Source organism: Pogoniulus pusillus, chromosome 39 (assembly GCF_015220805.1).
Source record: "Pogoniulus pusillus isolate bPogPus1 chromosome 39, bPogPus1.pri, whole genome shotgun sequence".
Taxonomy (NCBI): Eukaryota; Metazoa; Chordata; class Aves; order Piciformes; family Lybiidae; genus Pogoniulus; species Pogoniulus pusillus.
The window spans coordinates 4,533,402-4,560,475 of record NC_087302.1 but is presented as its reverse complement, the minus strand read 5'-3'; the positions used below and the strand labels follow the sequence as shown (position 1 = coordinate 4,560,475).

The 27,074-nt window shown below is 54.1% G+C and overlaps 1 protein-coding gene across 6 annotated transcripts in view; it reads right to left on the bottom strand.

Annotated features, from left to right (window-relative positions):
- Positions 1 to 27,074, bottom strand: part of SRGAP2 (SLIT-ROBO Rho GTPase activating protein 2) — a 163,546-nt gene that overhangs the window by 102,356 nt on the left and 34,116 nt on the right. For all 6 annotated transcript variants that reach the window (XM_064173801.1, XM_064173803.1, XM_064173798.1 and 3 more), the window contains exon 3: positions 1,727 to 1,919. In XM_064173801.1, the coding sequence (XP_064029871.1) occupies positions 1,727 to 1,919 (193 nt within the window). The remainder of the gene's footprint in view (positions 1 to 1,726; positions 1,920 to 27,074) is intronic.

Below are 27,074 nucleotides of genomic sequence, written 5' to 3'. Positions count from 1 at the left end.
GACATGGTAAGCACTCCCTGAATGATATGGTACCTTCTGACATAATTAGCACCTTCTGGGAGGAACCTGCTATTACTCTGCATTTATAGGGTCAGGGCCAGGCAATTACAGCCCAGCCACCCACTGCTGCACATCTCCCAGCCACGGAATGCCAGGCTCCTCAGGAGGACAGAGCTGATGGCTGGCCTTGGATCAAATGGTCTTCTAGGGGCTTCCCAAAGAGGTTAGAGCTTCATGGGCAGGGAAACCTTGCAACTAGAGTTGGTTGCTTAAGGTCTCGTTCAACTTAGTCTTGAACTCCCCCAGGGAGGAGGCAGCCACAGCCTCCCTGGGCAGCCTATTCCAGGGTCTCACCACCCTCATACATGGAATGGCTCAGGTTGGAAGGGAGCTCAGGGATCATCCACTCCACCCTACCATGGGCAGGGACACCTCTCTACTAGACTCTGCTGCTCAAAGCTTCATCCAGCCTGGCCTTGAACAGCCACAGGCAGGAGGCAGCCACAGCCTCCCTGGGCAGCCTATTCCAGGGTCTCACTTCCCTCATACATGGAATGGCTCAGGTTGGAAGGGAGCTCAGGGATCATCCACTCCACCCTACCATGGGCAGGGACACCTCTCTACTAGACTCTGCTGCTCAAAGCTTCATCCAGCCTGGCCTTGAACAGCCACAGGCAGGAGGCAGCCACAGCCTCCCTGGGCAGCCTATTCCAGAGTCTCACCACCCTCATACATGGAATGGCTCAGGTTGGAAGGGAGCTCAGAGATCATCCACTCCACCCTACCATGGGCAGGGACACCTCTTTACTAGACCCTGCTGCTCAAAGCTTCATCCAGCCTGGCCTTGAACAGCCACAGGCAGAAGGCAGCCACAGCCTGCCTGGGCAGCCTATTCCAGAGTCTCACCACCCTTGTGCATAGAATGGCTCAGGTTGGAAGGGAGCTCAGAGATCATCCACTCCAACCTCCCCACCATGGGCAGAGACCAGCAGGCCCATCCCCACTAGCCCAGGTCACCCAGGGCCCCATCAACCCTCATCTTGAACATCTCCAGGGAAGGGGCCTCAACCACCTCCCTGGGCAGTCTGTTCCAGTGCTCCACCACCTTCACAGTAAAGAACTTGTTCCTAACTTGCAATCTAAATCTGCTCTTCTCAAGCTTGAACCCATTGCCCCTCGTCCTGTCACTGAGGCCTTTGGAAACAGCTTCTCTCCATCCTTCCTGCTGGCCCCCTTCAGGTGCTGGCAAGCTGCTCTTAGGTCCCCCCAGAGCCTAAGGCTGAATACCCTCAGCTCCCTCAGCCTGTCCTCACAGCAGAGCTGCTCCAGCCCTCTGATCATTTTCATGGCTCTCTTCTGGACCCTCCCCATCAGGTGATAGAATCAACCAGGCTGGAAGAGATCACAGAAGGTTCATGTCCTTCCTACAGTGAGGGCTCCAGAACTGGATGCAGTACCCCAGGTGAGGTCTCACCAGAGCAGAGCAAAGGGGCAGAATCCCCTCTCTGGCTCTGCTGGGCACACTCCTGCTGCTGCAGCCCAGGCTATGATTTGCCTTCTGGGCTGCAGTGGCACTGCCTGCTCCCATCCAGCTCCTCACCACCAGCATCCCCAAGTCCCCTTGCACAGGGCTGCTTCTCTAACACCTCATCCCCCAGCCTGTACTGCCAGTGAGGACCTACAGGAGAGGGGAAACCAAACCAAACCAAAAGGCAAAATACTCTACTTGAATTGCTGGTCTTTGGTGCTCCTAGTTTTAGCCAGGAATCTCTCAGCCAACTTCTCCAAATTCCTTGAGTAATCCATCTCAATCTCTGCCTTCTTGCGGAAGAAATCCTGCAGGTCCTGCAGCAGCTGGACCCGGAGCTCACACTGCTGGTCAAGGCATTTCAGCTGCTCCACCAACTGGGCTCGGATCTCTGCAACACAGGAGAGAGCACCTGCAGGTCAGGAGAGAGCCCCACGGGGAGGAGAGAACACAGCAGCACAGGGGAAAAACCACCTCGGATCACGGGATCACAGGGTCATAGGATCACAGGGTCACAGGATCACAGGGCCACAGGATCACAGGCTCATAGGATCACAGGGCCACAGGATCACAGGCTCATAGGATCACAGGGTCACAGGATCATAGGATCACAGGGTCACAGGGTCATAGGCTCATAGGGTCACAGGATCACAGGATCACAGGGTCACAGGATCACAGGGTCACAGGATCACAGGGTCATAGGATCACAGGGTCATAGGATCACAGGGTCATAGGATCACAGGGTCACAGGACCACAGGTTCACATCTTTACAGGACCACAGGATCACAGCTTCACAGGATCACAGGGTCAGGGGATCACAGGATCATAGGATCATAGGGTCACAGGACCACAGGTTCACATCTTTACAGGACCACAGGATCACAGGATCACAGGGTCACATCTTCACAGGACCACAGGATCACAGGCTCATAGGATCACAGCTCCACGGGGTCACAGGATGTTAGGGGCTGGAAGGGACCCAAAGAGATCATCCAGTCCAAGCCCCCTGCCACAGCAGGACAATCCTAACTAACACAGATCACAGAGGAACACATCCAGACAGGCCTGGGAAGGCTCCACACAAGGAGACTCCACAACCTCTCTGGGCAGCCTGTGCCAGGGCTCTGGGACCCTTCCAGGCAAGAAGTTGCCCCTTGTGTTGAGCTGCAACCTCCTGTGCTGCAGCTTCCATCCACTGCTGCTTGTCCTATCCCAGGGAGCAGTGAGCAGAGCCTGTGCCCTGGCAGCCTTCACACACTTATGAACATTGATCCAATCCCCTCTCAGTCTTCTCTTCTGCAGACTAAGCAGCCCCAGGGCCCTCAGCCTCTCCTCATCAGCCATTCTCTCCAGTCCCCTCATCATCCTCATAGCCCTCCACTGGACCCTCTCCAGCAGATCCCTGTTCCTCTGCTGGGGAGCCCAAACCTGAACACAGTATTCAAGATGAGGTCTCAGCAGGGCAGAGCAGAGAGGGAGGAGAACCTCCCTTGATCTGCAGGACACTCTTCCTAACACACCCCAGGACCCCATTGGCCTTCCTGGCCACAAGGGCACATTGCTGTTCCCTCGTTAAAGAACAAATGAGCAAAGCTCCAGCTCCAACATCCCAAACTGAAGCTACAGGCAGGCAAAAACTCATTGATTGCATCTTGGATACATCAGTCCCAGGACAGCCACCCAAGGAACCCTACAGGACCAAAAAAAAAGGCTCTGCTGCTGAACAGCAGAGACTGCAAGTGTCAAGTGCATGGGGTTTTGGCAGCCAGGAGAAGCATTCATTGCCTAAAAATGTACTGAATCCCAGTCTGGATTGCAGCATCCAACTGGATGCTGCAATTCTCCCCCCCCCCCCCCAAGTCAGCTCAGCAGATGACTTCAGGGCATTGCTATCAGATTCTTGTGCAGACTGCTCCTTCTGGCTGATCTTCATTGATTCACAGAACGGTTTGGGTTGGAAGGGACCTCCAAAGCTCAGCCAGTTCAACCTCCACCCTGCTCTCAGCAGGGACATCCTCCACTAGAGCAGGTTGCTCACAGCCTTGTCCAGCCTCACCTTGAGTACCTCCAGGGACAGGACCTCAACTATGCCCCAGGACAATCTGTTCCAGTGTCCCACCACCATCACAGTGCTGAACTTGTTCCTCACATCCAGTCTAAACCTTCTCTTCTCCAGTTTCAAACCATTGCCCCTTGTCCTATCACAAACCTTCAGGTGCTGGAAGGCTGCTATTAGGTCTCCCTGGAGTCTTCTCCAGGCTTAACAATCTGCAGCAGGCTGCCATGGGAGGCTGTGGATGCCCCTTCCTGGAGGTGTTTAAGGCCAGGTTGGATGAGGCCCTGAGCAACCTGGGCTAGTTGACAGAGTCACAGCCACATGCAGGTTGGCAAAGCCCCTCAGGAGCACCAAGGCCAACCCAGAGCCCTACTCTACAACATTCACCTTAAACCACAGCCCCAAGCACCACATCCAAACCACTCTGAAACACAGCCAGGCTGGGGGACTCCAGCACCTCCCTGGGCAGCTCACTCCAGCCCCTCACCATTCTCTCCATGAAAAACCTTTTCCTAATGTCCCATCTAAACCTCCCCAGCCTCAACTTGAGGCCACTCAAGTTGAGAGGTGTCCCTGCCCAAGGCAGGGAGAGCTTGGAGCAGATGATCTGTAAGGTCCCTTCCATCCCAAGCCATTCCCCACTTCTCGAGGTGGGATCACAGTATCCCAGTATCATCAGGGTTGGAAGAGACCTCACAGCTCATCAAGTCCAACCCTTTAGCACAGAGCTCAAGGCCAGACCATGGCACCAAGTGCCACGTCCAGTCCTGCCTTGAACAGCTCCAGGGACGGCGACTCCACCACCTCCCCGGGCAGCCCATTCCAGTGTCCAATGACTCTCTCAGGGAAGAACTTTCTCCTCACCTCCAGCCTAAATCTCCCCTGGCACAGCCTGAGGCTGTGTCCTCTCCTTCTGGTGCTGGCCACCTGAGAGAAGAGAGCAACCTCCTCCTGGCCACAACCTCCCCTCAGGTAGTTGCAGACAGCAATAAGGTCTGCCCTGAGCCTCCTCTTCTCCAGGCTAACCAATCCCAGCTCCCTCAGCCTCTCCTCGTAGGGCTGTGCTCAAGGCCTCTCCCCAGCCTCGTTGCCCTTCTCTGGACACGCTCAAGCATCTCAATGTCCCTCCTAAACTGGGGGGCCCAGAACTGAACACAGCACTCAAGGTGTGGTCTAACCAGTGCAGAGTAGGGGATTCTTCAGGCACAGCTCTCCTGCTGAACAGCAGCAAGCAGCAGGATCCATCCCCTTCAGCAAGAACTGCAGGGTCAGCACTTTTCCCCATGAAGGCAGGCAGTGTGCTGGGGGGGTGCAGGGGGGGAGCAGGGACAGCTGAAGGGCTGCCCACAGGGGAACAATGAAGCATTCAGCTCCGGCTCGGGGAGCCTGCAGCGGTGCTGGGCTTGGAGAAGGGCAAACCTTGCTCACCTTTCACCAGCACAGCACCAGGTGCTCCTCCACGGCATGGGGAGGGGAAAAAACAACAAACATCAAGACTGCAGGAATTTCCTGAGGCTTCCTGGGCTTTCCCAACTATGAAGTGCCTGCTTGTTTGCCCCTCGCTTATACAAGCAGAAGATGGTTTGGGTCACTCTGCTCTGCCCTGCAGTGCTGTGTCCAGTTCTGGGCCTCCCAGGTCATGAGGGACACAGAACTGTTGGAGAGAGTCCAGCACAGAGCTACAAAGGTGATGAAGGGAATGGAACAGCTCTGTTAGGAGGAGAGCCTGAAGGAGCTGGGGCTGGGAGCTTGGAGCAGAGGAGCTGAGAGATGACCTCACCAATGGTTATAAAGATCCTAGAATCATAGACTCAAGCAGGTTGGAAGAGAGCTGGGGCACTTAGTGCCATGGTGTGGTTGGTTGGGCAGGGCTGGGTGCTAGGTTGGGCTGGCTGAGCTTGGAGCTCTCTTCCAACCTGCTTCATTCTGTGATTCTATAACACTGGGAAAGAGCTTCTCATGGAGAGAGTGGTCAGGGACTGGAACAAGCTGCCCAGGGAGGTGCTGGAGTCCCCCAGCCTGGCTGTGTTTCAGGGTGGTTTGGATGTGGTGTTTGGGGCTGTGGTTTAAGGTGACTCTTGTAGAGTAGGGCTCTGGGTTGGCCTTGGTGCTCCTGAGGGGCTTTGCCAGCCTGGATGTGGCTGTGATTCAGTGACCTCCCTAGGCAGGGTTTCAGCTCCTGGCAGTGATAAGCTGTACCTGCTCTAACCAAACAGCAAGAGGGTGAATCACAGCCTGCACAGCAGAGCACCAGGGGAAGGCTCAAGCAGCTTGAGCTGAGTTTAAGTATCAAGCTCCATCCCCCTGGACCTGCACTGTAGCTTTACTCAAGATGCTCCCACTCCTCTCCCAGATGTCAGGCTGTATAAAATAGATGACAAGCTTGGGAAAGGAGTGGGATGGCAACAAAACAGAACCACCAACCCCCCCCCCAGCTCCCGCCCAGATTACACAGCAAGCCTCTCACCCACACAAATCCACTCCACTGGCAGGGCTCAGCTCCAGAACCATCCCTGCCCTTGCCTTCAGTGCTCCCCCCGTGGCTGGGGTCTGCCAGGAGCCATCCTCCTTCTCCTTCTGTGTTCAAAGCCTCCAGTGGAGGAGGAGCATCAAAACCAAAGCAAACCAGAATGAAACCATGAAGGGGGGAGGTGGAAGCAAGCAGCTTCCAAACCTTCAGGTGTAGCTCAATTACCTCTGAGGCTTCAGGACCCCCACCCAGCACATCAGAAGCAATTACACAGAAGGATTGGAGGACATCAAGCATTAAATTGCAGGCACAGCTCTGACACAATCTTATCTTTCAAGCTACCCAGCAGCATGGGAAAGACAAAGCAGTCCAAAATGAACAACCCCCCCCCCCCCCCACTTCAGACAGAAGATTGCAGCAGTAATTTTAGATCTTGTGCCTTATCTGTGAAGAGTTCCTCAAATCCCCATCTCCAGAGAGCTGCCAAGCACTCGAGTGCTGGGCATCCAAGTGAGACAAGGAGGGGGGCACACAGCCACCTGCTCCCTTCCCAAACCCCACAGCAGTTTAGGTTAGGATCAGTTTAGTTTGAAGTTAACATTTCAGATAGGTAAAAAACAAACCTAAAACATGAAAAGCAACCACATGAGCTTCACTGAGGGAGCTGGGGGGGTGCAGCCTGCAGAAGAGGAGGCTCAGGGCAGAGCTCATTGCTGCCTGCAGCTGCCTGCAGGGAGGCTGTAGCCAGGTGGGGTTGGGCTCTGCTGCCAGGCAGCCAGCAATAGAAGAAGGGGACACAGCCTCAAGCTGTGCCAGGGCAGGTCCAGGCTGGCTGTGAGGAGGAAGTTGTTGTCAGAGAGAGTGATTGGCACTGGAATGGGCTGCCCAGGGAGGTGGTGGAGTGGCTGTGGCTGGAGGTGTTGCAGCCAAGCCTGGCTGGGGCACTTAGTGCCATGGTGTGGTTGGTTGGGCAGGGCTGGGTGCTAGGTTGGGCTGGCTGAGCTTGGAGCTCTCTTCCAACCTGCTTGGTTCTACAATTCACTAAAAGCTGAAACCATTTAAATAAAGAAACAAGCTTCAGGGAGCACTTCTCTTTGTGCATTTTGATCTTTTCCAGGCACAGTAATTTTTAGGAATCACTCATGGTTGTGGCTTAGGAGGAGCAGCTGAGGGAGCTGGGAGAGTTCAGCCTGGAGAAGAATGAGGCTGAGGACAGACCTCATGGAATCGTTTCAGTTGGAAAAGACCTCCAAGAGCATCCAGTCCAACCAGCAACCCAACACCACCATGGCCACTAAACCATGCCCACAGGTTTCCTGAACCCCTCCAGGGATGGGGACTCCACCACCTCCCTCAGCAGCCTCTTCCAAGCCCTCACCACTCTTGCAGTCAAGAAATGCTGCCAAATACCCAATGTAAACCTCCCTTGGTGCAACTTGGGGACACCTCCTTTTGTCCTGTCACTTGGGACAAGAGGCCAACACCAACCTGACCACAGCTTTTGGGTGCACTTTCAGGCAGCTGTAGAGAGCAATGAGGTCTCCTCTCAGTCTCTCCTCCACCTACACCCCCAGCTTCCTCAGCTGCTCCTCACCAGCCCTGCTCTCCAGACCCTTCCCCAGCTTCATTGCCCTTCTCTGTCCCCACTCCAGCTCCTCAATGCCTTTCCCTTAAGCTTGTGCTTTACCCAGCTTGGAGGTGGATGGTGAAGGAAGCCACACAACCCAATTTCAAGGGTCAGGCTGAAGCCTCCTTGCCCTTGACAACTCCCAGGTGCCATGACCACAGGTTTCTTGAACCCCTCCATGGATGGGGACTCCACCATCTTCCTCTCTGGGTAGTTCCAATCCCTGACCACTCTTACAGCAAAATAAAACCCATTTCCTAATATCCCTTGAGACCACTTCCAATCATCCTTTCACTGTTTACTTGAGATGAAGAGGGCACAAGCCAAGCTTAAAAAGCCCAAACTGAGGCCAGTCTCAGTCTCAGCAAAGTTCTGAGGACATCCAGCTCTTATTTCCACACCTACACCACAATATATTTGCATCACTAATTACCTGACTCTAGCAGCTTCTCCAGGCACCACCAAAGGAGCCAGGCTCTGCCTTTACCATGCCTCCAGCACCACCAGCACCTTAGAAATGCTAGCAACTTGGAGCAGCCTTCAAGGAGAATCCACTGGACACAGCCCAGCCACTGCTGTTCCACCACCCCCAACAGAAAACCCTCATCTGCAATTCACAGACTCGATGCAAGGCTTCAGATCTGCACAGCTCTTAAGCAAATGCTCTGCATGAGGCAATTAAAGATGCTAACAGAAGTTGCCCAAAGGTTTCATCCAGGCAGGGCTCAGCTTAAATATTTAGATTGTTCTTACTTTGCTTTCTGGGCTCATGAAAAGAAAAAAAGAGTCTCCTTTGGCATCATTAAAATCCAGGCCACGCTGCTGAGTTTTCAGGGAGGAGGTCTGAAAACAGAATCCAGATTAAATTATCCTCTGGAGGGATTTGCTGCCCTCATTGCATTGCAGAGTGTGGGTAACTCCTCCTGTCTGCAGGAGCCATGTCCTTATGGAATCCCAGCATGGTAAGGGCTGGAAAGGACACTCAGGCATCACCCAGAACAAGCCCTCTGTTAAAAGCAGGGCACCTGCAGCAGCTTGCCCAGGAGCACAATGGCCAGGGGGGGTTGGCATCTCTCCAGAGAGGGAGACTCCACAACCCCTCTGGGCAGCCTGCTCCAGGGCTCTGCCACCCTCACAGACACTATTTTTCTCCTTATGCTTATATGGATCCTCCTGGGCTCTAGTTTGTGCCTCTTGCTCCTTGTCCTGTCCCTGGGCACCACTAAAACCAGCCTGGTCCCATCCTCATAACCTCCATCCTTCAGCTCTCACTGAGCATTGCTCAGATCCCCTCTGGGGCTGCTCTCCTGCAGGCTCTCAGCCTTTGCTCCTCACAGAGCTGCTCCAAGTGCACTGAGATGCTGCAGACACTTCTAGATGGACAGACAGAAGCAGCACAGTCCTGGGCTTGACTCAAAGGCAGCATCTCAAGGATAGCAAAGAAGTTGTCCCTGGTTGAACCTCCTGAGTTGCAGTTTGTGTCCCTTGTCCTGTCCCTGGGCACCACTGACAAGAGCTCAGTCTTTGAAGAGCCTGGACCTTGCCCCCCTCTTGCCCCCCACCCTTTAGCTCTTGCTGAGCATTGTTCAGCTCCCCTCTGGGGCTGCTCATCTCCAGGCTCAACACCTGCAGGGCTCACAGCCTTTGCTCCTCTCAGAGACCCCTCAAGCACCTTCACAGCCTCCAATGGACTCTCTCCAGCAGTTCCCTGCTCCTCTCCAACTGGGAAGCCCAGGGCTGGACCCAGTTAAAACCCTGCTGAAGGTACCACAGCTAAACACATCAGGCACTGGCCTGTTTTTAGGTGCTCATTCACAACCAACCAAAGCTCCATCTCAAACAAGCAGAACAAACCCCCACAACTACATGGAAGGAGCAGGAGCATCACAACCTCTGCCTACAGGGCAACAGGCCTAGGGGCAATGGTTTGAAACCAGAGCAGGGTAGTTTTAGGCTGGGCATTAGAAGTTCTTTGCCATGAGGGTGGTGGAAGACTGAAACAGGTTGCACAAGGAGGTAGTGGAAGCTTCATACCTGGAGGTATTCAAGGTCAGGCTTGATGTGGCCCTAAGCAACTCCATCTAGTTTCAGATGTCCCTGCTTACTGCAGGGGAGGGTGGACTAGGTGAGCTTTGGGGGCTCCTTCCAACCATAACTCACTCCTCAGAAACTTGTCCAAGCTGAAGAAAGTCTTCAGAGCCTCCAGGAAGCAGCACCTCGAGCACTGCAGGAGGCAGAAGTGGCTTTGGGACCATTAAGCAAGCTGGAACCATCAGATGCTCTCCAAACAGCTTCACCAGTTGCCTGAACTGCTGCTTCTCCTCCCAGGTGATGAAGCCAACTCTGCCCAGGTGGCCACAACTGTGGTAAACGTTTTTAACACTAAAGGGTTGGGGTTTTGTTTCTTCCTGCTTCAAATGGTCTTTGTGCTGCTGGGGACAGGGCAGACCTCCCTGGGCACAAGGCAGACATCCCCAGGGACAGGGCAGACCTCCCTGGGCACAAGGCAGACCTCCCTAGGGACAGGGCAGACCTCCCTGGGGACAGGGCAGACCTCCCTGGGGACAGGGCAGACCTCCCTGGGGACAGGGCAGACCTCCCTGGGGACAGGGCAGACCTCCCTAGGAATAGGGCAGACCTCCCTAGGAATAGGGCAGGCTTCCCTAGGGACAGGGCAGGCTTCCCTAGGGACAGGGCAGACATCTCTGGGCACAAGGCAGACCTCCCTAGGGACAGGGCAGACCTCCCTGGGGACAGGGCAGACCTCCCTAGGAATAGGGCAGGCTTCCCTAGGGACAGGGCAGACATCTGGGCACAAGGCAGACCTCCCTGGGCACAAGGCAGACCTCCCTAGGGACAGGGCAGACATCTCTGGGCACAAGGCAGACCTCCCTGGGCACAAGGCAGACCAAGTCTCCCAAAGCTCTCAAGTATTTTTCATCACACTCCTCCTGACTGCTCCAAGCCTCCTCCTAGAAAGAAGAGATTCCTTCCTCAAACTCTGGTCCTTGTGAGCACCAAAGGAGGGTGGTTGGCAAGGCAAGGAGCCTGGATGTGTGCTGCCATTGACAGAGAGTCAACAGCATGGAATAAATGCAGTCAGGAATAAAACCCAGCACATGCTGGACACATTTTCAATCAAATCAGACCCAATTTTCTCAGGAAGCCAAGGCCAGAGGCCACTAAAAACATCAGGATTTGGATTCTTGCTGGGAGAGCTGTGGGGATTTCCAAGGAGGATTGCACAAGGCACTCACACTCCAAGCAAGAACACTTTAACTCCTGCTCCTCAACCAGCTCCAAGACCACCTCATCCTCCCCCACTGCTCCTCACTTCCAACTCTTGTTGTGCTGTGCTGCCCTGCACACCACTGTCACCTTCATTTAGCATTTGCAATACACAGAAGGTTCATGAAGGAATGAAAGACCAAGCCCTGGGCAGGCACAGGAGCAGTCAGTGATGCTGAGCTTCACCACTGAGCATCAAGAATTAAACCAGGCTGACCAAAACTCAAGTGTGGGAAATGCACAGAGACACCTTTCAGAAAGCAACTTAATTCATTTGCAAGCAGTGAACAGGTTGGGTGTGGAGAGGAGGAGGAGGAGGAGGAGGAGGAGGAGGGAGAGGAGGGAGGTACTCATGGCTCTTCATTTCCAAACAGGAGGAGATTTGAATGAAGAATGTGGTGCTGCAGTGTTTCAAGGCTGCACAAAGGGAGATAAATTCCTCTGTGAAGGGAGAGGCTGCCTCTTGCTTTCAACAGAAATGTCTCTTTATTCTCCAATGGAAATCCATCAGGAGGAGACAGCAGAACCGGTCTGTGAGAGACAAAAGCAGAGTCAAGACGCTGTTGACCTGGCTGAGCTCTGCCAGCAAAGGCAACACCTCCCTGCTCCACACCAGCCTGGTTCCACTCTGAATCACACAACAGTTTGGCTTGCAAGGGACCTCTAAAGAGAAAAGAGGTTTGGAAAGCTGGACCTGGGCTGCAGCAAAAGCAGTGTGGGCAGCAGGGCAAGGGAGGGGATTCTGCCCCTTGGCTCTGCTCTCCTCACACCTCACCTGCAGTCCTGGGTGCAGTTCTGGAGCCCCCAACACAGGCAGGACATGGAAGTGTTGGAGCCAGGCAGGAGGAGGCCACCAAGATGCTCTGCTGTGAGGACAGGCTGAGAGAGTTGGGGCTGTGCAGCCTGGAGAAGAGAAGGCTTGGAGGAGACCTTGGAGTGGCCTTGCAGGATCTGAAGTGGGCTACAGTAGGGCTGGGGAGGGACTATTGACAAGGTCTGGGAATGACAGGATAAGGAGGAATGGGTTTGAAGTGGCAGAGGGGAGATTGAAAGTGGATGTTAGGAAGAAGTTGTTTGTAGTGAGGGTGGTGAGACACTGGCACAGGTTGCCCAGGGAGGCTGTGGAGCACAGAATCACCAAATGTGATCTTTGATGGGTGGGCAGAGGCCAAGGGATGAGATTGAAGAAGGCCAAGTGCAGGGTTCTGCATTTTGGCCACAACAACCCCAAGCAGCACTACAGGCTGGGGACAGAGTGGCTGAGAGCAGCCAGGCAGAGAGGGAGCTGGGGGTGCTGGGAGAGAGGAGCTGCAGAGGAGGCAGCAGTGCCCAGGTGGGCAGCAGAGCCAATGGCATCCTGGGCTGGCTCAGGAGCAGTGTGGGCAGCAGGACAAGGGAGGTTCTTGTGCCCCTGTGCTCAGCACTGCTCAGGCCACCCCTGCAGTGCTATGTCCAGTTCTGGGCTCCTCCATTGCAGAGAGCTGTTGAGGTGCTGGAAGGTGTTTGGAGAAGGGCAGCAAGGCTGGGGAGGGGCCTGGAGCACAGCCCTGTGAGGAGATGCTGAGGGAGCTGGGGGGGTGCAGCCTGCAGCAGAGGAGGCTCAGGGCAAAGCTCATTGCTGCCTGCAGCTGCCTGCAGGGAGGCTGTAGCCAGGTGGGGTTGGGCTCTGCTGCCAGGCAGCCAGCAACAGAAGAAGGGGACACAGCCTCAAGTTGTGCCAGGGCAGGTCTAGGCTGGATGTTGTTAGGAAGTTGTTGTTAGAGAGAGTGATTGGCACTGGAATGGGCTGCCCAGGGAGGTGGTGGAGTGGCTGTGGCTGGAGGTGTTGCAGCCAAGCCTGGCTGGGGCACTTAGTGCCATGGTGTGGTTGGTTGGGCAGGGCTGGGTGCTAGGCTGGGCTGGCTGAGCTTGGAGCTCTCTTCCAACCTGCCTGATTCTATGGTTCTATGTAAGGAGACTTTCTAAAACCAGCTTCTCCCAGGCATTGTTTCCTGCAGCTTCTGCTGTGCTTTCCTGGCTCACTTTCACAGATTGAAATTAAGGACTGGAAGGAATCTCTGGAGATCCTCAAATTCAACTCCATTGCAGGTTCAGGCAGAGGAGGTCACAGAGGAACACTCTCAGGAGGCTTTAGAAGATCTCCAGAGATGGAGACTCCACCACCTCTCTATGCAGCCTGCTCCAGTGCTCTGCCACCCTTAAACTAAAGAAGTTCCTCTTCAGATTGAGATGGAACCTCTGATGTTCAAGGCTTTGTTGCCTGCTACCCCTTATTCTTTCAGAAGCCATTCCTCTTTGCAGCTCCTCAGCAGCCTTCCACCACCACTGCTCCTCCTCCTCCAGCCCACCACCTCCCAGCTGAGCCCTAAAGGCTTCCTCCACTGGTGGTGTTTCAAACAGAAGTGAACCAACTCCTCCTTTTGCCTCTCAGCATTTTCTTTTCCCACCCCTTGAAGCATCTCATCTGCATTATGTCAAATCTTGTGAGGGGTTTAGTTTAGCAGAGGCACAGCAACTACACTCAACTGAATTATTCATCAGGAATGTGGAATGCCATCATCATTCCTGGCATTTGCCATATGCTCTCACTGCCTCAGCTCACTTCAGCAAGCCCAAATTAAACTCCCTACCCAGAGGGAGATTTAGAGTGGAGATGAGGGAGAGATGCTTTAGAGTGAGGATGAGGAGGAGACATTGGCACAGGTTGCCCAGGGAGGATGTGGATGCTCTCTCCCTGGAGGTGTTCAAGGCCAGGCTGGAGGAGGCATCACAGTGTCACAGTACCACCAAGGTTGGAAGAGACCTCATAGATCACCAAGTCCAACCCTTTAGCACAGAGCTCAAGGCCAGACCATGGCACCAAGTGCCACGTCCAATCCTGCCTTGAACAGCTCCAGGGATGGTGACTTCACCAACCAAGTCTAGTTGGCATGGGGAGTGGAAGTGGATGACTTTTAAGGTCCCTTCCAACCCAAACCATTCTGTTTGCAGAGACAGAAACATCTCTAGGTGAGGCAGTGGCACCTGCACACAGGAAACACTCCTCAGTGCCAACTGCTCCCTCAGGCAAACAGCCCAGGAATGGACCAAGGTCCCCAGCCCCAGATGCTGTTTGGACTTGCTGCAAGAACTTAATTCATGTGACATCCTAATCTGCCATTTCTGTCTGACAAGGCTGCTGCAAAGGTTGAGGCTGAAAGAATTTGGGGTGGGAGAAGACAGAAGCAGAAAAGTGAAAAATCAGAACTTGGCTAAAAAAAGCTGTTTAAACTTAAAAATTCTTCCTTTTAGAATCACAGAATGAAGCAGGTTGGCAGAGAGCTCCAAGCTCAGCCAGCCCAACCTACCACCCAGCCCTGCCCAACCAACCACACCATGGCACTAAGTGCCCCAGCCAGGCTTGGCTGCAACACCTCCAGGGATGGTGACTCCACCACCTCCCTGGGCAGCCCATTCCAGTGCCAATCACTCTCTCTGACAACAACTTCCTAACAACATCCAGCCTGGACCTGCCCTGGCACAGCTTGAGGCTGTGTCCCCTTGTTCTGTTGCTGGCTGCCTGGCAGCAGAGCCCAACCCCACCTGGCTACAGCCTCCCTGCAGGCAGCTGCAGCCTCACTCTCCCCACCTCCACCTTTGCTCCATCCCCCCCACTCCTGCCACTCCCTCACAGCCTCAAAAGTCCCTCCACAGCTTTTTTGTAGCCCCCTTCAGATCCTGGCAGGCCACAAGAAGGTCCCCTGGGAGCCTCCTCTGCTGCAGCCTGCACAGCCCCAACTCTTTCAGGCTGTGCTCACAGCAGAGCTGCTGCAGCCTCTGAGCATCCTCCTGGCCCTGCTCTGGACACTCTCCAGCATCTCCACAGCCCTCCTGTCCCAGGGGCTCCAGAACTGGATGCAGGACTCCAGGTGGGGTCTCAGCAGAGCAGAGCAGAGGAGGAGAATCCCCTCCCTGGCCCTGCTGGCCACACTTCTGCTGCTGCAGCCCAGGCTCTGCTTGGCTTTCTGGGCTGCAAGTGCACACTGCTGGCTCCTGCTGAGCTTCTCCTCCAGCAGCACCCCCAAGTCCCTCTCCCCAGGGCTGCAAGAGCAGTCAGGAATTGGCACAGGCTGCCCAAGGAGGTGGTGGAGTGCCCAGCCCTGGAAGTGGCACTTGGGGACACGGTTTAGTGGCCATGGTAGGGTTGGGCTGCTGGTTGGACTCGCACTTGAGAGATGTTTTCCAACCTTAATGATTCTCTGGAGTGACTCAAGCACTAAAAACCCAAGACATAAACCAGGTTGATGATCTTGGGAGGGCTTTTCAATTCCATGCTACCTCCTGCCCAGCTCCTGAGACCTGACATCTCATCCAAACTCTCACACACAAATGCTCCATGCAAAGTAACCTCAACTGCATCTTTCAAATCAATACAGTTGCCTGAACAAAAGTAGCAATTAATGAGTTTTATGCCTCAATATCTTCAGAGAAGGCAAAAACCCCTTTGGTGAGCTCTGTCACACACTTAGAGATACAAACAGAATGATTAATGCTGGTGTCTAATTTAATTTCACCTCAGGATTTTCTTCTCCTCCTTGGGAGCTAACAACTTAACATGCATAAATGATCAAGAAAGAAGTGAAGAGGAACAAAAAGGGACATGCAAACACCTCTCAAGCACAGCAGAGTGGATTTCAAGATCACTTCCAGCAGACTGGCAGCATCTGCAGCTCTCAGAGGCAGCCAGAGGTAAGGAGCTAAATGTGGGCTGGGTTTTTTGACTGCCAGCAAGGATTTTTCAGCCTTGCTTTGTGCTGAAGTTGACACTTTAAAGAGCCAAGGCCAATTTACCTGCAATGTTTCTTAAAGGTATAAAAGAGGTGAGCAGGATGAGGCTTCATTTAACAGTCCTGCAACTGCCTAACAGGGAAGGAAAACCCTGGGGTTAGCAGCACTATTCCAGGGGCATCCTGAAGCTCCCATGGAAGCAGTCACCCTGCCTTGGTGCCCCCAAAACACTCCACCTCAGCTCCCTGGTCTTGTGCAGATAAACCACCTCCTGAAAGCACACCCCACACCTGAAGCCTTTTCATCTCCCACACCAGACCTGAAGCTTTCCCATGTCCCACACTACACTTGAAGCCTTCTCATCTCCCACACCAGACCTGAAGCCTTCCCATGTCCCACACCACACTTAAAGCCTTCCCATCTCCTCACACCCCACACATGAAGCTCTCCTATCTCCTCACACCCCACACCTGAAGCTCTCCCATCTCCCACACCACACTTGAAGCCTTTTCATCTCCCACACCAGACCCTGAAGCTCTCCCATCTCCCACACTACACTTGAAGCCTTCTTATCTCCCACACCAGACCTGAAGCCTTCCCATCTCCTAACACCCCACACCTAAAGCTCTCCCATCTCCTCACACCCCACACCTGAAGCTCTCCCATCTCCTCACACCCCACACCTGAAGCTCTCCCATCTCCTCCCAACCCACACCTGAAGCTCTCCCATCTCCTCACACCCCACACCTGAAGCTCTCCCATCTCCTCACACCCCACACCTGAAGCTCTCCCATCTCCTCACACCCCACACCTGAAGCCTTTCCATCTCCTCACACCCCACACCTGAAGGTCTCCCATTTTCCACCCCACCTCACACCTGAAGCTCTCCCATCTCCTCACACCCCACACCTGAAGCTCTCCCATCTCCTCACACCCCACACCTGAAGCTCTCCCATCTCCTCACACCCCACACCTGAAGCTCTCCCATCTCCTCACACCCCACACCTGAAGCTCTCCCATCTCCTCACACCCCACACCTGAAGCTCTCCCATCTCCTCACACCCCACACCTGAAGCTCTCCCATCTCCTCCCAACCCACACCTGAAGCTCTCCCATCTCCTCCCAACCCACACCTGAAGCTCTCCCATCTCCTCACACCCCACACCTGAAGCTCTCCCATCTCCTCACACCCCACACCTGAAGCTCTCCCATCTCCTCACACCCCACACCTGAAGCTCTCCCATCTCCTCCCAACCCACACCTGAAGCCTCCCCATCTCCTCATACACCTCCCAGCACCCTGAGCTGAGGTTCCTCAGGAGATCCAAGGCTGGATGAGCTCCTGCTGCCCGAGCCCACAACCCAGCAGGGATGGACCCACCTGGTCGGTCGCGGATAACCCAGCGAGCTCCCGAGCCAGCGGCTGGCCAGCAGCCTGCAGACTTGTACAAGTGAACCATGAAGGATGTCTGCAGCCTTCCTCCTCAATACCCTCTTGTCTCCCTTCTGGATCTCCAGGGAAGGCTCCCTCAGTCCATGGAGAAGGCAGACAACTGCCCAAAGAAGTCACCAAGGTGAGTCAGATCCACTCCAGCAGCCTGATGCTCTCCTCGCTGCCTGCCTGTCGGTCCCAGCACAGACACTGCTGTGCTCCTGGGAGGCTTCCTGAGCTATTAATTAGCCATCAGCATTCCAGGTGAGGTGAATAACAAGCATCATTGCAGCCATGCCACAGATGACTTGGACAAGATCAAAAAGTCTCCCAGTTATTTGCCTGTGGGACCGGTGGACACTGATGACAGAGCTGCTTTGCCACCCCAGCAGCCTCTCATTTTCCTGCCTGCCATGAGCAATGCCTGCCACCAACCCAAACCCAGCAACTCCTCTCTGCCCCAGCTCAAGAGGCTGCATCGACCTCCACTGCTTGCAGCAGAAAGCAAATGGGAGCTTTGCTTCAACTCACACAGCACAGAATGGTTTGGGTTGGAAGGGACTTGAAAGAGAATCCAGGTTCATCCTCCCCCTACCATGGGCAGGGACATCCCTCACCAGCCCAGGCTGCTCAAAGCCTCATCCATCCTCCAGGGAAGGAGCATCCCTGGGCAACCTGTTCCTCCCCACTCTCACTGTAAAGAGTTTCTTCCAGTCTAAATCACAGGCTCACAGGATGCCAGGGGTTGGAAGGGTTCCAAAGAGATCATCCAGTCCAACCCCCCTGCCACAGCAGGACCAGACAATCTAGTTCAAGGCACACAGGAACACATCCAGACAGGCCTGGAAAGTCTAAATCTCCCCTCCTTAAGTTCCAATCCATTCCCCCTCACAGAATCACAGCACCATGCAGGCTGGCAAAGCCACTCAGGAACACCAAGGCCAACCCAGAGCCCTACTCTGCACCATTCACCTTAAACCATAGCCCCAAGCACCACATCCAAACCACCCTGAAACACAGCCAGGCTGGGGGACTCCAGCACCTCCCTGGGCAGCTCATTCCAGTCCCTCACCACTCTCTCCATGAAAAACTTCCTCCCAATGTCCAATCTAAACCTCCCCAGCCTCAGCTTGAGGCCATTCCCCCTTCTTCTGTCTCCAGTTCCCTGTGAGCAGAGCCCAGCAGCAGCCTCTCCACACTGTCCCTTCAGGTAGCTGCAGACAGCAATGAGCTCTGCCCTCAGCCTCCTCTTCCTCACACTACCCATCCCCAGCTCCCTCAGTTGCTCCTAACATTTACTCTCCAGACCCTTCCCCATCTTCATTGCTCTCCTCTGGACCCACACCAACACCTCCACATCTCTCCTGTGTTGCAGTGCCCAAACCTGATCAGGAACCCACCCCTGGGTGCACATCCTGCCTGCTGCATCGAGGCAGTTTCATTCCTTCTCTCTCATCCTATCACTGCCAGTCCCTCCCCAGCTTTCACTCATGTGGAGCACACCTAAACACCAGCAAAACCACCCTGCTCTAGGGTAGGGTGTCCCTGCCCGTGGCAGGGGGGTTGGAACTGGCTGATCCTTGTGGTCCTTTCCAATCCTAACTGATTCTATGATTCCATTCTCAACGAAAGCCTGGTGTAAAAGCATCACCAAAACAACACCACCACCACAAGTCTTTGTGACAAATAACAGCTCAGTCTGGTCTCTGTGCTGCTTTCTGGCTCTGTTCTTTGCTCACATCCATCAGGAGTTACAGCAGGAACACTCCAGGAAAGCAAAAGCATCCCAAGCAGGACTCTCTGATACAGAGGACTCACAGCAGCCATTCTTTTACAGAATGGGAGGGGCTGGAAAGGACCTCTGGAGGTCATTTAAGTCCAAAAGTTATAAAGATATGGAGTAACAGATTGAAAAGGCAGAAGTGCATAAAAAGAGAGAGGTAGGAATCACAGGATCACAGATCACAGGATGTTAGGGGTTGCAAGGGACCCAAGGAGATCATCCAGTCCAACCCCCCCTGCCAGAGCAGGACAATACTAACACAGATAGTGAACTGCTAACACAGTGAACTGCTTGGGGGCTGAGTCCAAGTCCTTCTCACAGGATGCCAGCATGGTGGGGTTGGAAAGGACCCCTGGAGATCACAGGTTACAGGATGTCAGGGGTTGGAAGGGACCCCTGGAGATCACAGGTTACAGGATGTCAGGGGTTGGAAGGGACCCAAAGAGATCATCCAGTCCAACCCCCTGCCACAGCAGGACCACACAATGCAGCTCAGGGCACACAGCAACACATCCAGACAGGCCTGGAAAGGCTCCACACAAGGAGACTCCACAACCTCTCTGGGCAGCCTGTGCCAGGGCTCTGGGACCCTTACAGCAAAAAAGTTCTCCCTTGTGTTGAGCTGCAACCTCCTGTGCTGCAGCTTCCATCCACTGCTGCTTGTCCTATCCCAGGGAGCAGTGAGCAGAGCCTGTCGTCCCCCCCCCCCATCCTGGCAGCCCTCAGATAGTTATAGACATTGATCCAACCCCCTCTCAGTCTTCTCTTCTGCAGACTAAGCAGCCCCAGGGCCCTCAGCCTCTCCTCATCAGCCATGCCCTCCACTCCCTTCATCATCCTCCTAGCCCTCCTCTGGACCCTCTCCAGCAGATCCCTGTCCCTCTTCAACTGGGGAGCCCAAAACTGAACACAGCATTCGAGGTCTCAGCAGGGCAGAGCAGAGGAGGAGGAGAACCTCCCTTGATCTGCAGGACACATTCTGCCTAATACACCCCAGGACTCCATTGGCCTTCTTGGCCACCAGGGCACATTGCTGTGCCATGGGCAATTTGTTAGCCAGGAATACTCAGCTGTGGCTAAGTGCAGGGCTGCTGCCTCCACCAGAGCTGACATTTTGCTCTGCAGCAGCTTTTGGAGAGAGGGAAATGAGGACAGAGCCTGCACAGCTCAAATGATGTGAATCATCAGGTTTTGTCTCTCTCAGTTCATTGTCAGCTGCAGCATCACCCATTCATCAGAGCAGCTCGGAGCAGAGCAGGAACAAGGAGATGCTTATTTTACAGGTGCCTTTGTCAGAAAACTGATGTGGAAGCTCAGCTCCCCCATCCTTTTTTTTTTAAACACACTTTTTACCACCTAGAAATTAGACATCTGGCTCTGAGTTCCCAATGTATTACTCAAAATTCAATATAAGCATCATACCATTCCACACCAACCTGCCATGCCACACCCAAGCCCAGTATCACATCAAACCAAAGCCCATAGAATCAAGCAGGTTGGAAGAGAGCTCCAAGCTCAGTCAGCCCAACCTAGCACCCAGCCCTGCCCAACCAACCAGACCATGGCACTAAGTGCCCCAGCCAGGCTTGGCTGCAACACCTCCAGCCACAGCCACTCCACCACCTCCCTGGGCAGCCCATTCCAGTGCCAATCACTCTCTCTGACAACAACTTCCTCCTCACATCCAGCCTAGACCTGCCCTGGCACAGCTTGAGCCTCTGTCCCCTTGTTCTGTCCCTGGCTGCCTGGCAGCAGAGCCCAACCCCACCTGGCTACAGCCTCCCTGCAGGCAGCTGCAGGCAGCAATGAGCTCTGCCCTGAGCCTCCTCTGCTGCAGGCTGCACCCCCCCAGCTCCCTCAGCCTCTCCTCACAGGGCTGTGCTCCAGGCCCCTCCCCAGCCTTGCTGCCCTTCTCCAAACCCCTTCCAGCACCTCAACATCTCTGCAATGGAGGAGCCCAGAGCTGGACACAGCACTCCAGGGGTGGCCTGAGCAGTGCTGAGCACAGGGGCAGAAGAACCATACCACACCAAACCAAAAGCCATTCCTCACCAAACCCCACAGCACAGCAAACCCAATCCTATACCATATAGAACCAGAGAGCCATTACAGGTTGGAAAGACTTCCTCTAAGATCATCAATTCCAACCTTCTACAGCACCAGGTACATTAGATGATCTCCAGAGGTCCCTTCCAAACCTCAGAGAATCAATTCAGGCTGAAAAAAAGGGACCCTGAAGATCAAGTCCCACTATTAACTCTTCCTCTTCCAAGTCCACCACTAAGCCACATCCCCAAGCACCACATCCACACAGCTATTTAAACACACCCAGGGATGATGACTCCACCACTCCCCAGGGCCATTTTGTGCTCTATATAAGGTCCTACCTAGTTTTTTACACAGCAAAATATGTTTGCCATGAATATAAACCCCCCAAATCCTCTCTGCTCCTCCACAGCCCTCCCTGGGGAAAACCAATTCTTTCCCAGCAAAAGCTGTACCCCAAAAAACAGGGATGCAACCCACCAGACAAATGGCAGCTGTTCCTCAAGGTGGAGGTGTAAAGATAGGACTAAAAGTCAAAAGAAAAGGAAAATAAAGTATTTGAACCTTGGGATCAGATGAAGTTGGAGTAGGAGATGTAAAAGTCAGGTTCTAATCCAGATTTCCTGTATGGATTAGGTAATAGAATCAAAGCATTCCCTGGAATGAAGCAAACCATGCAGCAAGGACATATTCATATGCCACCCAGAGGGACCTGGACAGGCTGCAGAGGTGGGCACAAGCCAAGCTCAGGAGCTTCAACAAGACCAAGGGCAAGGTCCTGCAGCTGGGTCGAGGCAATGCCAAGCACAAATCCAGGCTGGGCAGTGCCAGGCTGGAGAGCAGCCCTGAGGAGAGGGACTTGGGGGTGCTGCTGGAGGAGAAGCTCAGCAGGAGCCAGCAGTGTGCACTTGCAGCCCAGAAAGCCAAGCAGAGCCTGGGCTGCAGCAGCACAAGTGTGGCCAGCAGGGCCAGGGAGGGGATGCTCCCCCTCTGCTCTGCTCTGCTGAGACCCCACCTGGAGTTCTGCATCCAGCTCTGGAGCCCCTGGGACAAGAGGGCTGTGGAGATGCTGGAGAGTGTCCAGAGCAGGGCCAGGAGGATGCTGAGAGGCTGCAGCAGCTCTGCTGTGAGCACAGCCTGAAAGAGTTGGGGCTGTGCAGGCTGGAGCAGGGGAGGCTCCCAGGTGACCTTCTTGTGGCCTGCCAGGATCTGAAGGGGGCTCCAAGAAAGCTGGAGAGGGACTTTTGAGGCTGTGAGGGAGTGGCAGGAGTGGGGGGAATGGAGCAAAGCTGGAGGTGGGGAGAGTGAGGCTGGAGGTGAGGAGGAAGTTGTTGAGCAGGAGAGTGGTGAGAGGCTGGAATGGGCTGCCCAGGGAGGTGGTTGAGGCCCCATGGCTGGAGGTGTTTGAGGCCAGGCTGGCTGAGGCTGTGTGCAGCCTGCTCTAGGGTAGGGTGTCCCTGGGCATGGCAGGGGGGTTGGCACTGCCTGCTCCTTGTGCTCCCTTCCAACCCTGCCTGCTTCTATGACTCTATCTATGGAGATGCCTTCCAACCCCTACCATCCTGTGCTCTGTGATCTCCACACCAACAACTCAGACCCTCCTCAGGATAAAGCAGCACCAACAACCAACACAATTTTTTGCACTTCAGATTCATCAGAAGCCATCAGCAGAGGAGGAAACCCAAGGCCACATACCCCCATTGACCACTGCAGCTCAGATTCTGGGTGTGACTTATTTACCCTCACCATTTGAAGCCCTGAAGCTCCATCCCTCTGCCAAAGCAGCCCTTGAACGGCACCGTGGAGCCCCAGCCAAAGTCAACATGGAAGCTGGGGGAGAAGCTCTGAGCTCTTCCTCCAGCCTCCCTCCAAGGAATGTTTATGTTGGGTCATTTACCAGTGACTTCAAACAACACACCCAAATAAACCAACCCAACAGCCCCTGCACAGAAAGAGCAGAGGCAGCCAAGAGGCTTCTGACTGCCAGCTATTGGATGGGACACTCATCCTGGGTTTCAGTGTGAGTTCAGGTTCAGGTTTCCTCAAGACATCTCCTTGGAAAATGAAAAAGAAAAGCACTTTGAATGAGGGGAAGAAAGCAGGAGAGGATGAGGTTGGAGATTAGGAACAATTTCTTGAGTGCAAGAGTGGGCAGGGATTGGAAGAGGCTGCAGGGAGGTGGTGGAGTCCCCATCCCTAGAGGGGCTCAAGAAGCCTGTGGCTAGGGCACCTGGGGACAGGGTTTAGTGGCCATGGTGGTGCTGGGCTGATGGTTGGACTGGATGGGCTCAGAGAGCTTTGCCAGGCTTAATGATTCCATGAATGGAAAGGGGAGTGGAGCAAAGCTGGAGGTGGGGAGATTCAGCCTGGAGGTGGCACTTGGGGACATGGATTAGCAGGGTTGGGCTGATGGTTGGGCTGGATGATGTCACTTTGAATGAGGGGAAGGAAGCAGGAGAGGATGAGGCTGGAGATCAGGAACAATTTCTTGAGTGCAAGAGTGGGCAGGGATTGGAAGAGGCTGCAGGGAGGTGGTGGAGTCCCCATCCCTAGAGGGGCTCAAGAAGCCTGTGGCTAGGACACCTGGGGACAGGGTTTAGTGGCCATGGTGGTGCTGGGCTGATGGTTGGGCTGGATGGGCTCAGAGAGCTTTGCCAGGCTTAATGATTCCATGAATGGAAAGGCGAGTGGAGCAAAGCTGGAGGTGGGGAGATTCAGCCTGGAGGTGGCACCTGGGGACATGGATTAGCAGGGTTGGGCTGGATGATCTCATTTTGAATGAGGGGAAGGAAGCAGGAGAGGATGAGGCTGGAGATCAGGAACAATTTCTTGAGTGCAAGAGTGGGCAGGGATTGGAAGAGGCTGCAGGGAGGTGGTGGAGTCCCCATCCCTAGAGGGGTTCAAGAAGCCTGTGGCTAGGGCACCTGGGGACAGGGTTTAGTGGCCATGGTGGTGCTGGGCTGATGGTTGGACTGGATGGGCTCAGAGAGCTTTGCCAGGCAAAGCTGGAGGTGGGGAGATTCAGCCTGGAGGTGTCACTTAGGGATATGGTTTAGTGGGGTTGGGTTGATGGTTGGGCTGGATGATCTCAGAGGGCTTTTCCAACCAAAACAGCTCTCTGATTCTCTTAACAGCCCTCAGTGACCTGCCAGTTTATCCAGAGACTGGAGCAGGAATCATCCATCTCCCTCAGGCTCATTAAAGCATCGAAGATCTGCAGTGAGAGTGGAGAGAAGGCTCCAGGGAGACCTTAGAGTAACCTTCCAGGACGTGAAGGGACTTTTGATGGGGGCTTGTAGTGACAGGACATGGATTTGAGCTGGAAAAGAGATCATTGAGACTGGAGATGAGGAAGAAATCCTTTCCAGTGAGGGTGGTGAGAGACTGGCAGAGGTTGAGGGTGGTGAGACACTGGCACAGGTTGCCCAGGGAGGTTGAGGAGCACAGAAGCACCCAATGTGATCAAAAATCACATTCTGTGCTTCTGTGCTCCACAACCTCCCTGGAGGTGTTCAGGACCAGGTTGGATGAGTCCTTGAGCAACCTGTTCTAGTGGGAGGTGTCCCTGCCAATGGCAGTGGGTTGGAACTGGCTGCTCTTGGAAGGTCCTTTCCAACCCAAACCATTCTCTGAACCCATGGAGCAGAGAGGAAGACCTCTCAATAAAGCTGACCTAACAATGTGGAGTAAGACAATAAAGAAGGCAGTAAAATCTCCACTGATGATGTGCTGTGCCTCACCTTCAACACAGCAACTTAAAGGTCATCATTTCCAGCCTGGCAACACCTCAGACAACTCCTGAAGTGCAGTTATTGACATCCCTGAGTTATGAATTCTCAGCACAAGACAATTTCATTCCCTTGCACTGCTCATCAGGGTGTATAAATCATTCACACTGCAACTGACACCTGTGAATACTCCTAGTGGTGGACTCTGATTATCCAGAGGCATCCCTGCAAAGAGCCAGGCCAGATGGGTTTGTTATCACCACTTAAAATCCAACACTTCTACAGGAAGATGAGAATAGAGTGGGAAGTGAGCAGTGGAAGCTTCAGACTCTGCTCCTATTTCCATCCTCAAGGGAATGAGGGGTGATTTCCCCATTAACAGGAGCTAGACCTGGTCTGCTGCTGCTGGAAAGCCAAGAGCTACACCACAAGAAAAAAACCCAAGCCACCTCCTCAGAGGAAGACACTGTACCCTACAGGCTGACTCACACCAAGACCTTCTGCACAAAGCATTCAGAGAGCTCTGGAAGAAAAGCAAACACCACCAAAACCCTCCCCCAGCATCCTGAAAGGAGTTGTCAGACAGGATTATTCTGCCCCTGTGCTCAGCACTGCTCAGGACACCCCTGGGGTGCTGTGTCCAGGTCTGGGCTCCTCCATTGCAGAAAGATGCTGAGGTGCTGGAAGGTGTTTGGAGAAGGGCAGCAAGGCTGGGGAGGGGCCTGGAGCACAGCCCTGTGAGGAGAGGCTGAGGGAGCTGGGGGGGTGCAGCCTGCAGCAGAGGAGGCTCAGGGCAGAGCTCATTGCTGCCTGCAGCTGCCTGCAGGGAGGCTGTAGCCAGGTGGGGTTGGGCTCTGCTGCCAGGCAGCCAGGGCCAGAACAAGGGGACACAGCCTCAAGTTGTGCCAGGGAAGGTTCAGGCTGGAGGTTAGGAGGAAGTTGTTGGCAGAGAGAGTGATTGGCACTGGAATGGGCTGCCCAGGGAGGTGGTGGAGTGGCTGTGGCTGGAGGTGTTGCAGCCAAGCCTGGCTGGGGCACTTAGTGCCATGGTGTGGTTGGTTGGGCAGGGCTGGGTGCTAGGTTGGGCTGGATGAGCTTGGCACAATCTCCCTGGGCAACCTGTGCCAGTGTCTCACCAGCCTCACTACAAACAACTTCTTCCCAACATTCACTCTGCCACTTCAAACCCATTCCTCCTCCTCCTCTCATCACAAGACCTTGTCAATAGTCCCTCCCCAGCCCTCCTGGAGCCCCCTTCAGATCCTGGAAGGCCATTCCAAGGTCTCCTCCAAGCCTTCTCTTCTCCAGCCTGCACAGCCCCAACTCTCTCAGCCTGTGCTCACAGCAGAGCTGCTGCAGCCCTCTCAGCATCTTGGTGGCCTCCTCTAGACCTCCTCTGCTTCTCTCAAGCCACTGCCATGTAGAAGCAGTTCTAGACCCCCTACAGCCCACCTTCATCAGCTGCTTTTCTGAGCTCCAGCAGCCTTCTCCCAACACTAATACCAACCAGAGGAATAAAACCCTCAGTCCCTGGGCATCCTTGCTCATTGATTTCTCCCCTGACAACCACCAGCAATAGCTCCAGCTTCCAAATAACTCCCCCAGATCTCAGCCTTGGTTATCCAGGGTACTTCTTCCCTGCCAAAGCAGATGCCCTGATAGAGACAAACCACTGAACAGAGCTCACTTCACATTTGCCTCTCCCATGAAGGAGTCCATACACCACTTGCCAAAGGACACACAGGTCCAGTCAGCCCAACCTTCCACTACTCCCCTGGACAGCTTAATTCCAGTCCTAACTTTGCAGCAAGCCAGCACAACTTGCTGTTTGCTCCCACATTTCCTTTTGATGATGCTCCCAACATCTGCAGAGGATGCTGTAATTAAAAAGGAATAAAATGATGATTAAGAAAACAACCCAAAAAAAACCCAAACCACCCAAAACACCAAACAAAACAAACCACAAACAAACCAACCCAAACCTGGAGGCAATCAGATGAGCTGCCTGAGGAGAACAGATTAGACAAGCATGCCAGGGATGCTCTTCAAGCAAGGAGTCAGGCAGCAAACTTTGTAAGTCCTGAATTACACAGAACAAATCACAGAGTAGTAGGGGCTGGAAGGGACCTCTCAAGATCATCTGGTCCAGTCCCCCTGCCAGAGCAGGATCACCCAGAGCAGATCACACAAGAACAGATCCAGATGGTTCTGGAATATCTCCTAAGAGGGAGACTCCACAACCCCCCTGGGCAGCCTGTTCCAGTGCTCTGTTGCCCTCACAGGGGAAAAAGTCCTCAGGTTCACATGGAACCTGCTGTGCCTCAGCTCCCACCCATTGCCCCTTCTCCT